Genomic DNA, 12595 nt, shown 5'->3' on the forward strand with positions numbered 1-12595 from the left:
TACAAGCAGATTTGTGTGTAATGTAGACTGATACTGTTTTTACCATTGCGTGAACAATTATGTAGGAGGCCTTATCAAAACTCAGCATGCTTATTATAACGTGGTTGCCACCATTAGTTTTGGAACTGAGCTACGTTCCTCAGGCTTCCAGCTGGTGCAAAGTCCAACTAAGTTATTAGCAAGAGTTGCTCGGGGACAAGGAGTTCCAGAATTGCCGTGAGCACAAGCACGGCTAGCGATTGAACAGCTTGCCTGGTCGGTGAGGGTTCGGTTTGCTATGCAGCTGCTAGCCCCTTGGATTCCTAACTAAGGTTTTCATCACTCTTTCTGGGCTGTTCCCCTTTTGGGGCTTTGTCCTGGCATCAAATCAGAGGCCTTTCTCAATGATTGGAGGGGCAGTGCAATTTCCCCAAATAATTACTTCCACATGTTCGTTGATGTCTCCATAAGACTTTGCATTCTTACATGGGTCTCTGCACCTGGTTTGAATTAGAGAAGAGGAAGGAACCCAGCAGTGCTTTCCTTCCAGTCCAGCCTTATCGTATCACATGGGTTGAGAAGGTTTGAAAGGTCTGTTACAAAAAGGGTTTGACTAAACAGGCAAATTTTGGAGTCCTGATTTATCCAAGTCAAGCCCCGCCCCGCCCCCCCACGGGTACCGGCTTCTGTGTGGTTCCTTGGCTTCTCCTTATCCACTTCTTTCATTAAGGTGAAACCTGATGCGTGTGTTAGGATAAGGGCTGCGGGTCAGTGGTAGAGATTCTGCTTAACATGTAGAAGGTCCCAGGTTCAATTCCCGGCTTCCCCAGTTAAAAGACCAGGCAGAAGGTGATGTGAAAGACTTTTACCAGAGCCCCTGAATAGCCCCTGAAATCAGAGCAGACAATACAGTGGGAGAGCATCTTCTTGGCAGGCACAAGGTCCCAGGTTCAATCCCCGGCATCTCCACTTGAAAGAATCAGATAGGTGATGTGAGCAACCTTTGACCCTGGAGAACCACCTCTAGTCAGAATAGACAATACTCAACCTTGATACAACAGGGGTAGAGCACTTTGTGGTACGGGTGCGAAACTGTTGGAGATCCCTAGCCCACAGGAGGTTCGCCTGGCCTTGACCGGGGCCAGGGCCTTCTCAGTCCTGGCCCCAACCTGTTGGAATGAGCTCCTGGAAGATCTGAGGGCCCTGTCGGAGCTAGCTCAGTTCCACAGGGGCTGCAACACAGAGCTCTCCCACCAAGTCTTTGGTTTAGGACAGAGCAAGGAAGATTTGGGCCCCTCCCGGAGCCCGCCATTTCCATCCGGCTACTCTGCCCCCCACCGGAGGTATTTTTAAGGAGTCTGTTGAGTGGTGGGGGGAGGGGTGATTTGTTGCCATCTAGGGAGGTTTTAATGGGGTTATAGACTGTTTCAGTGAGATTGTATTGTGAGGATGGATGTTGCCGGGCACAAGCCAGGAGTGGTGGGATACAAATTGAAAAATGAATAAATAAATCTGCTTGGCATTGCAGCAGGTCCTAAGTTCAATCCTCAGCATCTCCAGGCGAAAGGATGAGGTAGCCAGCGATGTGTAAGACCAGGGGTAGTCAAACTGCAGCCCTCCAGATGCCATGGACTACAATTCCCATGAGCCCCTGCCAGCAAACGCTGGCAGGGGCTCATGGAAATTGTAGTCCATGGACATCTGGAGGGCCGCAGTTTGACTACCCCTGTGTAAGACCTTTACCAGAGACCCTGGAGAGCTGCCTGTCTGAAGAGACGATGCTGCAATGTACCATTGGTCATGATTCCTGTGTTCATTTCCAAAGCTAATGACCAGACATAAAGGAGCCCAATTCAGACTGGAGTCTCCATGGCTGGAGAGGCAGATCCCTGGCGCCCTTTTCTGACCTGAATTGGCCCCGGCAAGCCGCTAGCCATGTTGAGCCGATGAGATGATAACAATGAAAGACTCTATTGAACATTTATAATATGCAGCAGTATCAGCCTCCGTAGGAAGTCCCTCTTGCTGGCAAGGGCCCATGGTAGTCCACGGTCATCTGGAGAGCCACAGTTTAGTCATCTCTAAAGCTTCTGGCCAGAAGGCCTCCATTGGAATCTGATCCCTAGAGTGCAGAAATCAACGGTGGAGTAATTTTAAGGAATGCAGCTGAATTCCTGGGGGTGCATCTCCAGCGTTCAGTCACCTTTTTTGGGGGGGTGGGGGAAACCACCATCTTTGCACATCAGTGCAAGCCAGTCACAAACGTGGGGATTTGCAGATGTATGTGATACAAGCAGGACTTTTTATGGACGTGTCAAAGAATGTGTTAAAACAAACGTAGCACTGCCAATACAGGATCCCTTGTTATTTGCTATGGGCTGATTTTTGTCTTTCTTTTCCTTTAAGAAAATCTTTTTAAATTTCTGTTCACCTATTGTTAAGTAGTACATTGAAAGCTGTCTTTTCCTTTTTTTTTTTTTTAGAGTGCTGTTTTTCTTTCCCATCTCTTACCACTTTCACTCCTTAGAAACTTGTTTTCCCCCTTTCTCTTTCTGTGATTCCTTTACAGCAGCTGCATATAAAGTCAGATTCCGAGTGCCACATGTTTCAAAGACCCTCCTCCTTTTTCTGGTGCAGCACGGAGGATGCGTCTCCTTGCTTAGCTATCTCTTCCATTGCGCTCACTCCCATGAGCTCTCCTGACTCCAGGCACTCATCCGGACTATTAACGCCACCTCCTTCCAAAAGCGGTCTTCCCAAGGCAGTCCATGAATACAGCGTCCCAAGACCTCATGTAACCCCGATGGGCACAAACCGTTCTTTTTCATTATTACATTTCAAGCCTTTCTCTCTTGCTCATATATGAATTGTATCAGAGCGCTACATTTTGTACAGTGGTTAAAGGACAGACCAGTTGCGTTTATTAGCCTTTAATAGAGAAGACTTGGAGGAATGCTACCCTTTGGTGTCATAGCTAAAGGTAAAGGTATCCCCTGTGCAAGCACTGAGTCATGTCTGACCCTTGGGGTGACGCCCTCTAGCGTTTTCATGGCAGACTCAATACAGGGTGGTTTGCCAGTGCCTTCCCCAGTCATTACCATTTTACCCTCTAGCAAGCTGGGTACTCATTTTACTGGCCTCGGAAGGATGGAAGGCTAAGTCAACCTTGAGCCGGCTGCTGGGATCGAACTCCCAGCCTCATGGGCAGACAGCTTCAGACAGCATTTCTGCCGCTTACCACTCTGCGCCACAAGAGGCTCTGGTGTCATAGCTAGGGTTGCCAAATTCCATATTGGGCCCTGGAGATCTCCTGGAATTACAACTCATCTCCATACGGCAGAGATCAGCCCCCCCCCCTGGAGAAAATGGCTGCTTTGGAGGGGGGATTGTATGGCTTTATGCACTGTCGAGGTCTCTTGTCTCCCCCCTTCCCTAGGCTCCATCCCCAAATCTCCAGGAGTATCCCAAATTTGAACTGGAAACTCTATAGCCCTAAGATAACGCTGTATGTTTCTGTCATTTCAAGAATTCTGTTGACAAACGTATGTCAGATGAGTTCTGTTGGCTGGACGTACTGGTGGCTTAAGTTAGATTTTTGTATCTAAATCCCGCTAAGAAGAAGGAGAAAAATCCAATGGAAATGAAGACTGCTTCCTTTGGAGTAGATTCATGTTGTATCTGAGCTGGGAGATAGAATCCTAGAGTGGGAAGGGGCCAGACAGGCCATCTAATCCCACCTCCTGCTCAATGCAGGATCAGCCTCAAGCATCCAGAATAAATCTGTGTCCAGCTGTTGCTTGAAGACCAGGGAGGGGGAGCTCCCCACCCCCTTAAGTAGCCCTTTCCACTGCTGAACTAGACTCATAGAATCCTAGAGTGGGAAGGGGCCATGCAGGCCATCTAGTCCCTCTCCCTGCTCATTGCAGGATCAGCCTGAAGCATACAGGATGATGATCTGTCCAGCTGCTGCATGAAGACTGTCACTGAGGGTGAGCTCCCCACCTCCTTAGGCAGCTCATTCCACTGCTGAACAACTCAAACTGTGAAATTGTTTGTCTAACTCTAGATGATATCATTCTACACCTAGTTTAAACCCATTACTGTGGGTCTTATCCTCTGCTGCCAACGGGAACCATTCCCAGCCCTCCAGAGAGCCAGCTTGGTGTAGCGGTTAGGAGTGCAGACTTCTAATCTGGCCAGCCGGGTTTGATTCCCCGCTCCCCCACATGCAGCCAGCTGTGTGACCTTGGGCTCGCCATGTGCTGATAAAGCTGTTCTGACCGAGCAGTGATATCAGGGCTCTCTCAGCCTCTCCCACCTCACAGGGTGTCTGTTGATGGGAGAGGAAAGGGAAGGCGACTGTAATCCGCTTTGAGACTCCTTTGGGTAGAGAAAAGCGGCATATAAGAACCAACTCTTCTTCTCTAAGTGATGACAACCTTTCATATACTTCAAGAGAGCCATCATGTCCCCTCTCAACCTCTCCTTCTCCAGGCTGAACATTCTCATATCCCTCAGCCTTTCCTCACAGGGAACGGTCCCCGGATCATCCTTGTCTCTCTCTCCTTTGAACCCTCTCAATTCTGTCCACATCCTTTTGGAAGTGAGGCCTCCAGAACTGCACACAGATTATAATAACAGTTTTGTTTATACCACTGCTTTAGATACTGTTATAAGAAAGACAGATCTCTGCCTTCAGGTTAATAATCTAGAACAGCGGTTCTCAACCTGGGGGTCGGGACCTCTTTAGGGGTTGAACAACCCTTTCACAGAGGTCACGGCAGGGCAAGCAGCTTGGCCGGGGAGGTGGGGGCACCACTGTTGCCGCTCCTCCTGAAGGTGCCCGCCAATTTATATACAATTTATAACCCATTAATATACAATCAGGAACAATCTTCATGCCATTGGTCAGTTTTGTCCAGCTGCTGCACAGTGGACAGTGAAAGAACCCTTGCATAATTTTATGGTTGGGGGTCACCACAACATGAGGAACTGTATTAAAGGTTCACGGCATTGGGAAGGGTGAGAACTACTGATCTAGAAATAAAAATCTAGATCACCCCCAATAAAAATTAGGGGTGCTTTTGGTTTTTGTTTTTGTTTTTTTTAGGGTTCAGTGTCACTACTCATTGGTCCTCTCCCAAGTCCTGATGGGGGAATTGATAAAAATCAGTGCAACCTAATATATGAGTACTGGAATCTTTTTTAAAGTGCTTTTTTCTGAGGAAAAGTGTGGGAGATCAGTACGCAAAATTGAGCGTCTAATTTGCGTGATTGCCATTCATTTTAACTCTGTGCAAAATGAAGAATGTCCATTGTTTATTTCAAAGAACATGTTTTCTGACAGTAAAAAAAAAAAAGGGCTGATACAATCCCCTCCCCTTGTGATTTCCAGTTGGCTGTTTTTGGCAACCATTGTGGCTTTATGCATGGGTGTAGCTCAGTAAAAACGCTTCTCGTGATCATTCAGGTATCGCCAGCTTGGATTTATTTGAAAAGGAAGGATCGGATGGAAAACTAAGTCTACATTCTTCATGTCCTTAAGGGAATGAAAAGAGAGAGGGGAGCAGTTTTATCTTCTGCAACTCATAGATGAAAACCTTTCTCCGAATGATTCAGTCAAAAGTTTTAGGTACTGAACGTTTTGAGTCCAGTGGCACCTTTATGATCCACACAGTTTTATGCAAGGTATAAGCTTTTGTGTGCTGATGAAATGTGCATGCACACAAAACTTATCCCCAGAATTCAACTTTGTCTTAAAAGGGGCTATTGGTTTTGTCCTATTGGTTCTGAAAGTCTCCCTCACTTCCAAAACCAGTTTTTGCCTGTGGCACAAGGAGCTGCAGTTGGGAAGAAAAATCTAAAGGCACCCAAGGTTCCCAAAATCCAGTGGTATCTCAAAAACGAACAACATTTATTTCAACAAAAATTGAGTCCGATAGGAGCTTTGAGACCAACAAAGATGTATTCAGGGCATGCGCTTTTGTGTGCATCACACTTCCTCAGACAAAAGTGTGCCTGCACTCGAAAGCTCACGCCTTGAATAAATCTTTGCTGGTCTTAAAGGTGCTAAGCAGTGGTCCCCAATCTTTTTATCACCGGGGACCACTCAACGCTTGACAATTTTACTGAGGCCCGGTGGGGGGGGGGGTAGTTTACTCCTCTACTCTCAACCACTGCCCTAACGCTCTCTGATCACTATGGTAATGTTTAAACATCCCTTCAAAATAAGATACAGACACGCCACAACAATGAACATAAGGAACATTTTATTTTCATGGAAATTTTAACTCATGACAATGACAAATCAGTGGGAACCCTGAGCTTGTTTCTCTGCAACGGGATAGTCCCATCTGGGAGTGATGGGAGACAATGACACCCGAAGTGTGTTGTAAAGGGCTGGGGGGGAGAGGCGTCCTTCGTAGCCCACCTCCAATTAGTCGACGGACCACATGTGGTCCATGGCCCACAGGTTGGGGATCGCTATGCTATAGGACTCAATTTTTGTTGTGCTGCTTCAGACCAACACAGCTACCCACTTGAATCAACGTTTATTTCAGAATGAGCTTTCCCGAATCATAACTCCCTTTTAAAGATATATGATGGGAAAACCATCCTGGAAATTCTTCTTTTGGACAAGATTATGAGGTAGGGGGGATGAAGAAATATGATTCTGCCATAGATCTCTCAAATTGTCAATTCTCAGTGTAAGGGGCAAAGGAATGGTTTAGAAAAGCTAGATAGGGATCCCATCATAAATCAACACAACTAGCAGTTACATTCAACAGATGTGCCAAAGGCCAGAGGTTCAAACAGATAAATATGATAAAGTAGGATAAATAGGTTCAATGAAGATGGTTTCAGATAGAGCAATCTTGAACTGGCTGTGGTAGCCTGACTGGAGAAAGGGGGGTCCGATTTCCCCTCAGGGGTTATTGGTTTTATTTGAGAGCCAGCTTAACCTTCTAGTTTTAGTACCATGAATAAAACTTCGTACATCTTAAAGGTGGCCCTGGACTTGTACTTTGTTCTTCAATTTAAATGACAATTAACTTAGAATCCTGATACCAGTTTCATCAAGACGGGTAGCCATGTTAAGAAGAAGAAGAAGAGTTGGTTCTTATATGCCGCTTTTCTCTATCCAAAGGAATCTCAAAGTGGCTTCCAATCGCCTTCCCTTTCCTCTCCCCACAACAGACACCCTGTGAGGTAGAAGAAGAGTTGGTTCTTATATGCCACTTTTCTCTACCTGAAGGAGTCTCAAAGCGGCTTACAGTCGCCTTCTCTTTCCTCTCCCCACATCAGACACTTTGTGAGGTGGGTGAGGCTGAGAGAGCCCTGATATTCCTGCTCAGTCAGAACAGCTTTATCAGTGCTGTAGCGAGCCCAAGGTCACCCAGCTGGTTGGTTAAGTCTGTCTGCAGCAGCAGGAAAGAGCCAGAACTTGCCTCTCAGAACTTGCAGCAGAACAAAATTTGAGTCCAATGGGGCCTTTAAAACCAACAAAGCTTTATTTAAGGGGTGAGCTTTCGGGTGCAGGCACACTTCCTCCAACAATGAAACAGAAATCAGCAGAGGACATGCCCCCAAAAGCCCCTTGAATAAAACTTGGTTGGTCTTAAAGATGCCATTGGACTCAGATGTTCTTCCGACCCACACGGCTACCCACCTCAAAATTTGTAGCAGGGGATGAGTCACGAAAGCTCCTCCCTTGCCGCAAATTGGGTTGACATTTAAGGTACTTTCTCTTCTCTACAGATGCCGGTTTCATGAGTCTTTGCATGATGGCCACTGAATACAGCCCAAACACAGTTGTTCATATTTCATATTATTTAATATATATAAGAACTGCTCAGATTTAAATGTGGGCCCATTTATAAACAGATGATTATTAACCACATCTAGAAGAAGAGGACTCTTCTTGCTGCATGTTCTGATCAGGAGCCTTCTGGACTTCACTTTCAGTGGGCTAATGGCAGGTCCTCATGCAAAGTCATAGCACAGTATCCAGTCGACATACACCGGAGGCAGCATAGCTGCAGGTGCACAACCCGGCAACTGCTGGAACATCTTTATAAATTATGGTTAATGTAAACTCTGGAGCACAAAAGCAGTTGAAGGATCCAGTGTGAAACTGTAAGAGAAAAATAGATTTTTTTTGTAGCACTAAGACCGATTATGCAAGGCAGTGGTTGTTCCGGGCCGCTGTCGGTTCCTTGCGGCGGGGGAGCATGCCCCAGCGCTTCCCGAGGACACACAAAGGATGGAATCCTCTGGTGCACACAGACTGCATTGACGATGTGTGTGCGCACGCACAACACCGGGGCTGGAAGAGCCCATTGCACTGCATGGCGGCAGCGGGGAGCACAGGGGACCCTCCTCACAATGGCGGGGGAGCGGCGTGCCACTATCCACCATTGCGGGGGTGGGAGACTGCCCCATTCGGCTCCACGGTGCTGCAAAGCTGTCCAGGGTGTTCGGTGTCCCTGCAAAAACACGGTAGGTTAGGAGAGGCGCCAGGCCCAATGGTCTGGCTCTTCCATTATATATAGGGCCCGCAAAGTAGGGCCATGGATGGCGACCGCGGCAACACAGGGAACATGGAAGCATCTGCGTGCCCTTACCGTGGGCCATCTATGGCCCTGAATCAGGGCAGGATGGCAGCAACATCATGCATCATCAGGGATTGGCCCCGCTGCCCTGTCGCCGCAAACCCAGGCTTTCTGCCCTGTGCATAATCGTTCAAAGAGAACAATACATTATTTTTGTACTTATATTTGTAGCACAAAGTGTTTTTTGTTTCCACCCCCCACCTTTATTTAATCATTTAAAACAGGTGTCCTCAACCCCTGGTCTGCAGCTCGGTACCAGGCCGCGAAGGCCATGGTATCGGGCCGCCAGTGGCCGCGCCTGCCTCCCCCCCCATAGTGACGCACACCAGCGACGCAAACGCGCACACGCGGAGCTGCCGCACATGCGTGTTTGCGCCCCCTGCTAGCGAAAACGCGCATGCGTGGCAGCTCTGTGCATGCGCGTTACCGCCACCTAGTGGCAAAAACGCACATGCGCAGGAACTGTGAGTGCACGTTTATGTGCAGCTGCAGCAGCCGGGCCGCCGGCTCTCTCCCACCCTCGGAGGTGGTCCCTGACTACAAGAAGGTTGGGGACTGCTAATTTAAAACATTCATAAGCCGCCTTTGTTCCTTCCCGAGGCCAACGTGGATTACAGTATAAATAAAATATCGAAAATAGAGATGCATAAAACCAAAATTTGTAAAGTTTAAGATTGTTAATCAAATATAGTCCTTTTTTTTTTCATCACCTAATTCCTAAGTACGGAAAGTGAGGGGGCCGGATGTACCTCCCTGGTGAAGTTGTTTCATAGCTATGGAGCTACTGCGGAAAAGACCTTTTCCTGTGTACCCAACAAACTTTGGGTTTCTTTGATGGGTGAGACCGTCAGGAGAGCCTCCCCCTGTGAAACTAGGAGTATATTTGTAATGGCAACATCATTCATGTCGGCACCTTATATATGTGGTTGCATAGCCATCACAGTGTTCCTATGTTTATAGTTACTTGGTGCAAAGCACAGGCTTCTGTAAAATGTGAACACCGTAAGTATTATGCTGTAAACTCCAACTGAGGAGTATTCTAACCACCAACAGACTGACCAAACTGGAGATATCTTTGAAAATCTGTTCAGATATTCAAAGTTTGGGAAATGCGTTTCCTGCAGTGTTAGTAAAATAGCATTATTTTTAAACTTCCCGAGAGGGGGAGGGGGCATATTTCACCTTGTATGGCTTTTCTTCTGGCTATTGGTCGACTTCTTGCAGATCATGACACTGTGTTTAGAATAGACTGGTGTTGCTTAAAGCACAGTGCTAAAAATGAACATCCGATAGGGTTGTTAATCTTGCTCAAAGAGAACGTCACTGCAACCGTTCTTTTGCTGAGCAAATGAAAAGGCTTGGCTAGATTTAGTGAGAACTTCATGGTGCAAAGTGAAAATTATATTTTGGATTGAATATAATATTCATTGCCATTAACCTGCTGATATCCCTACCACTCGTTTATCACAGAATTACTTCCCCATTTCACAACTGCCCCATCAATGTGTCGGGATTTGAACCCTATTGTTATCCAGGATGAGTTTAAAATGACATTCAAGTTCCGTCTCTTTAATTTCAGACACCAGCTGTCCTTGTTGAGTGGACCTTTGGCATTTTATTTCTTTTCAAAACGCCTTCTATTTTTTTTCCTCCTCGCTCTTTTGTGTCGAAAGCCATTTATTTCTGGGTAGCCTTGATGAGAATGTGCCTGAAATGTGATAATCCAGGGTGCGCATCCGCAGATTTCAGCATGTCTCGCGAACCTCGGACTGCAAGTGCTGTGGTTTCCCCCCCCCCCCATTTAAACTCTTTGTCGTGGCATGTCATTGTGCTTGGATGCTGTAGTTGTAATCTTCTGCATGCAAAAAAAACAACAACAGAATAATAAAGCTCAAGATTGTGATTTTTGCCATATGAAATATTGCCCTAATGTTTATTGTCCTTATTGTAGGCAGGCAGTGTGACACCTAAATCACCCTCCACTGACATCTTTGATATGGTCCCCTTTTCTCCCATGTCCCCCCAGTCATCAACACCTGCCCGCAATGGCACGCAGCCTCCGCCTGTGCCCAGTAGATCTGCAGAGATCAGTAAGTCTTGTGATGCATGACCTTCTCTTGTTCTGCTTACGTTGTGGGTTTTCTTTCTTCCAAACAGCTAAAAAAAATTTTTTTAAGATTGGATTTCCATTTTTATGCCATGCCACATGCAGCTTTGGGAGAAAAACATACATTGAAGAATATTTGGGTTCGTCCCCACTCCTTTCGGCCCATTACTTTCATAGACCGTTTACGCACTGGGAACTTCACTCCCCCAGCTCCCGTGCAGGAGCACAAATTGGGGGCAGATGAGGTGCACCAGGCCAAATGCTCCCCCTTGCGGGTGCAAGAAAAAGTGGAACAAACTGCCATGACTAAAACTCCAGCCTGCAGCCAGGCATGAAACCTCCAGTGCATAAACGGTCATATAGAAGCCAGTTTAAGTCATAAGTAATGCCACAGAAAACAAACTGTTATACGCATTCTGACGTAGTTTTGCTTGGGATTAAATAGCGTGGTGCCGCGCTTAAGAGCTGCGGCCTCTAATCTGGAGGACCAGGTTTGATTCCCCGCTCTTTCACATGCAGCCAACTGGGTGACCCTGGGCCAGTCACAGTTCTCTCAGAGCTCTCTCAGCCCCACCTACCTCACAGGGTGCCTGTTATGGGGAGAGGAAGGTTGGGTGATTGTCAGCTGCTTTGAGACTTTTTTGAGAAGTAAAAAATGGGGTTATCAAAAAATAGATCTTGTTCTGTTTTCATGCGTTGTCGTTGTTGTTATTAAGTGTAATTTTATGTGCTCCTCCCTCCTTTTGGATGTTAACGAATGTCCATTGAATGAGATGTGCTAGCAAAATGAATTTTGCGATATAAATAGAAAATCTTCTCTTGGGTGTTTTATTTCATACATGCCGTTAATGTCACCAAAGCTGATTTCTTCCAGACTGGCAGTCAGGGGAATCTCTCACCAGAGAGGTTACTAGGGGTTATCCCATGTTCCTGTGAACGGAGATAATATCATGCTCTAATTATTCAGTCTTCATAATACCAGTGTTACGCATTGATCAGTCTCTTTGAAACATCCCCCAAATGGTAGCAGTCAAGAGCGGTCAGGTAGTCTCAAAATACAGTAACATTGCACTACCATTTATTCCAGTGCTTGTGATTAAGATAGCCCTCAACTGGATAACCCAAGCTAGCTTGACCTTAGCAGATCCTGGAAGCTAAGCAAGGTCAGCCCTGGATAATATTTGTATGGGATTCCACCAAGGCCCATTATGCACGGAGTGGAAAGTCTGCATTCGGGGCGGAATGGCGGCAGCTAAAATCACCAATTATGCACGCTGCAGGCAACCGGGCGCAGAGTCAACGTATGCCGCTGAAAAAGCCACATTAGCGAGATGCAGAAGAAAGTGGAGCTTCCCGGGACCAGGGTGCAACCAGAAGCGGCTCCACAGTATCCGCGTGCATAATCGGATACTCTGGGTTTTGCTGCCATTGTGTTCCATCCCGTGCGTAATCGGTTTGCTTCGCTTCTTCCTCCTCCTCGTTCTCCATGCCACCGTTTCAGCGGCTGTGCATAATAGGCCCAAGAAAGGCCAGGTAGTCACAAAACACGTTAACATTGTAACATTGTACCACCATTTATTCCAGTGCTTGTGATTAAGATAGCCCTCAACTAGATAAGCCAAGATAGCCCTCAACTGGATAACCCAAGCTAGCTTGACCTTAGCAGATCTTGGAAGTTGAGCAGGGTCAGCCCTGGATAATATTTGTATGGGATACCACCAAGAAAGGCCAGGTAGTCTCAAAATACGTTAACATTGTAACATTGTACCACCATTTATTCCAGTGCTTGTGATTAAGATAGCCCTCGACTGGATAACCCAAGCTAGCTTGACTATAGCCGATCTGGGAGGCTAAGGATTGTCAGCCCTGAATAATATTTGGATGGGACACCACCAAG

The 12595-nt window shown here is 46.7% G+C and overlaps 1 protein-coding gene across 9 annotated transcripts in view; it reads left to right on the plus strand.

Moving 5' to 3' along the window:
• Nucleotides 1-12595, plus strand: part of GULP1 (GULP PTB domain containing engulfment adaptor 1) — a 267536-nt gene that overhangs the window by 240149 nt on the left and 14792 nt on the right. For 7 of the 9 annotated variants that reach the window (XM_077319442.1, XM_077319440.1, XM_077319438.1 and 4 more), the window contains one exon: nucleotides 10543-10681. In XM_077319442.1, coding sequence (XP_077175557.1) covers nucleotides 10543-10681 — 139 coding nt within the window. Of the gene's footprint in view, nucleotides 1-2548; nucleotides 2774-10542; nucleotides 10682-12595 lie in introns of all 9 variants that reach the window. The other 2 variants (XM_077319443.1, XM_077319441.1) reach the window with 2 other exon arrangements.

This window comes from Paroedura picta, chromosome 2 (genome assembly GCF_049243985.1).
Source record: "Paroedura picta isolate Pp20150507F chromosome 2, Ppicta_v3.0, whole genome shotgun sequence".
Taxonomy (NCBI): Eukaryota; Metazoa; Chordata; class Lepidosauria; order Squamata; family Gekkonidae; genus Paroedura; species Paroedura picta.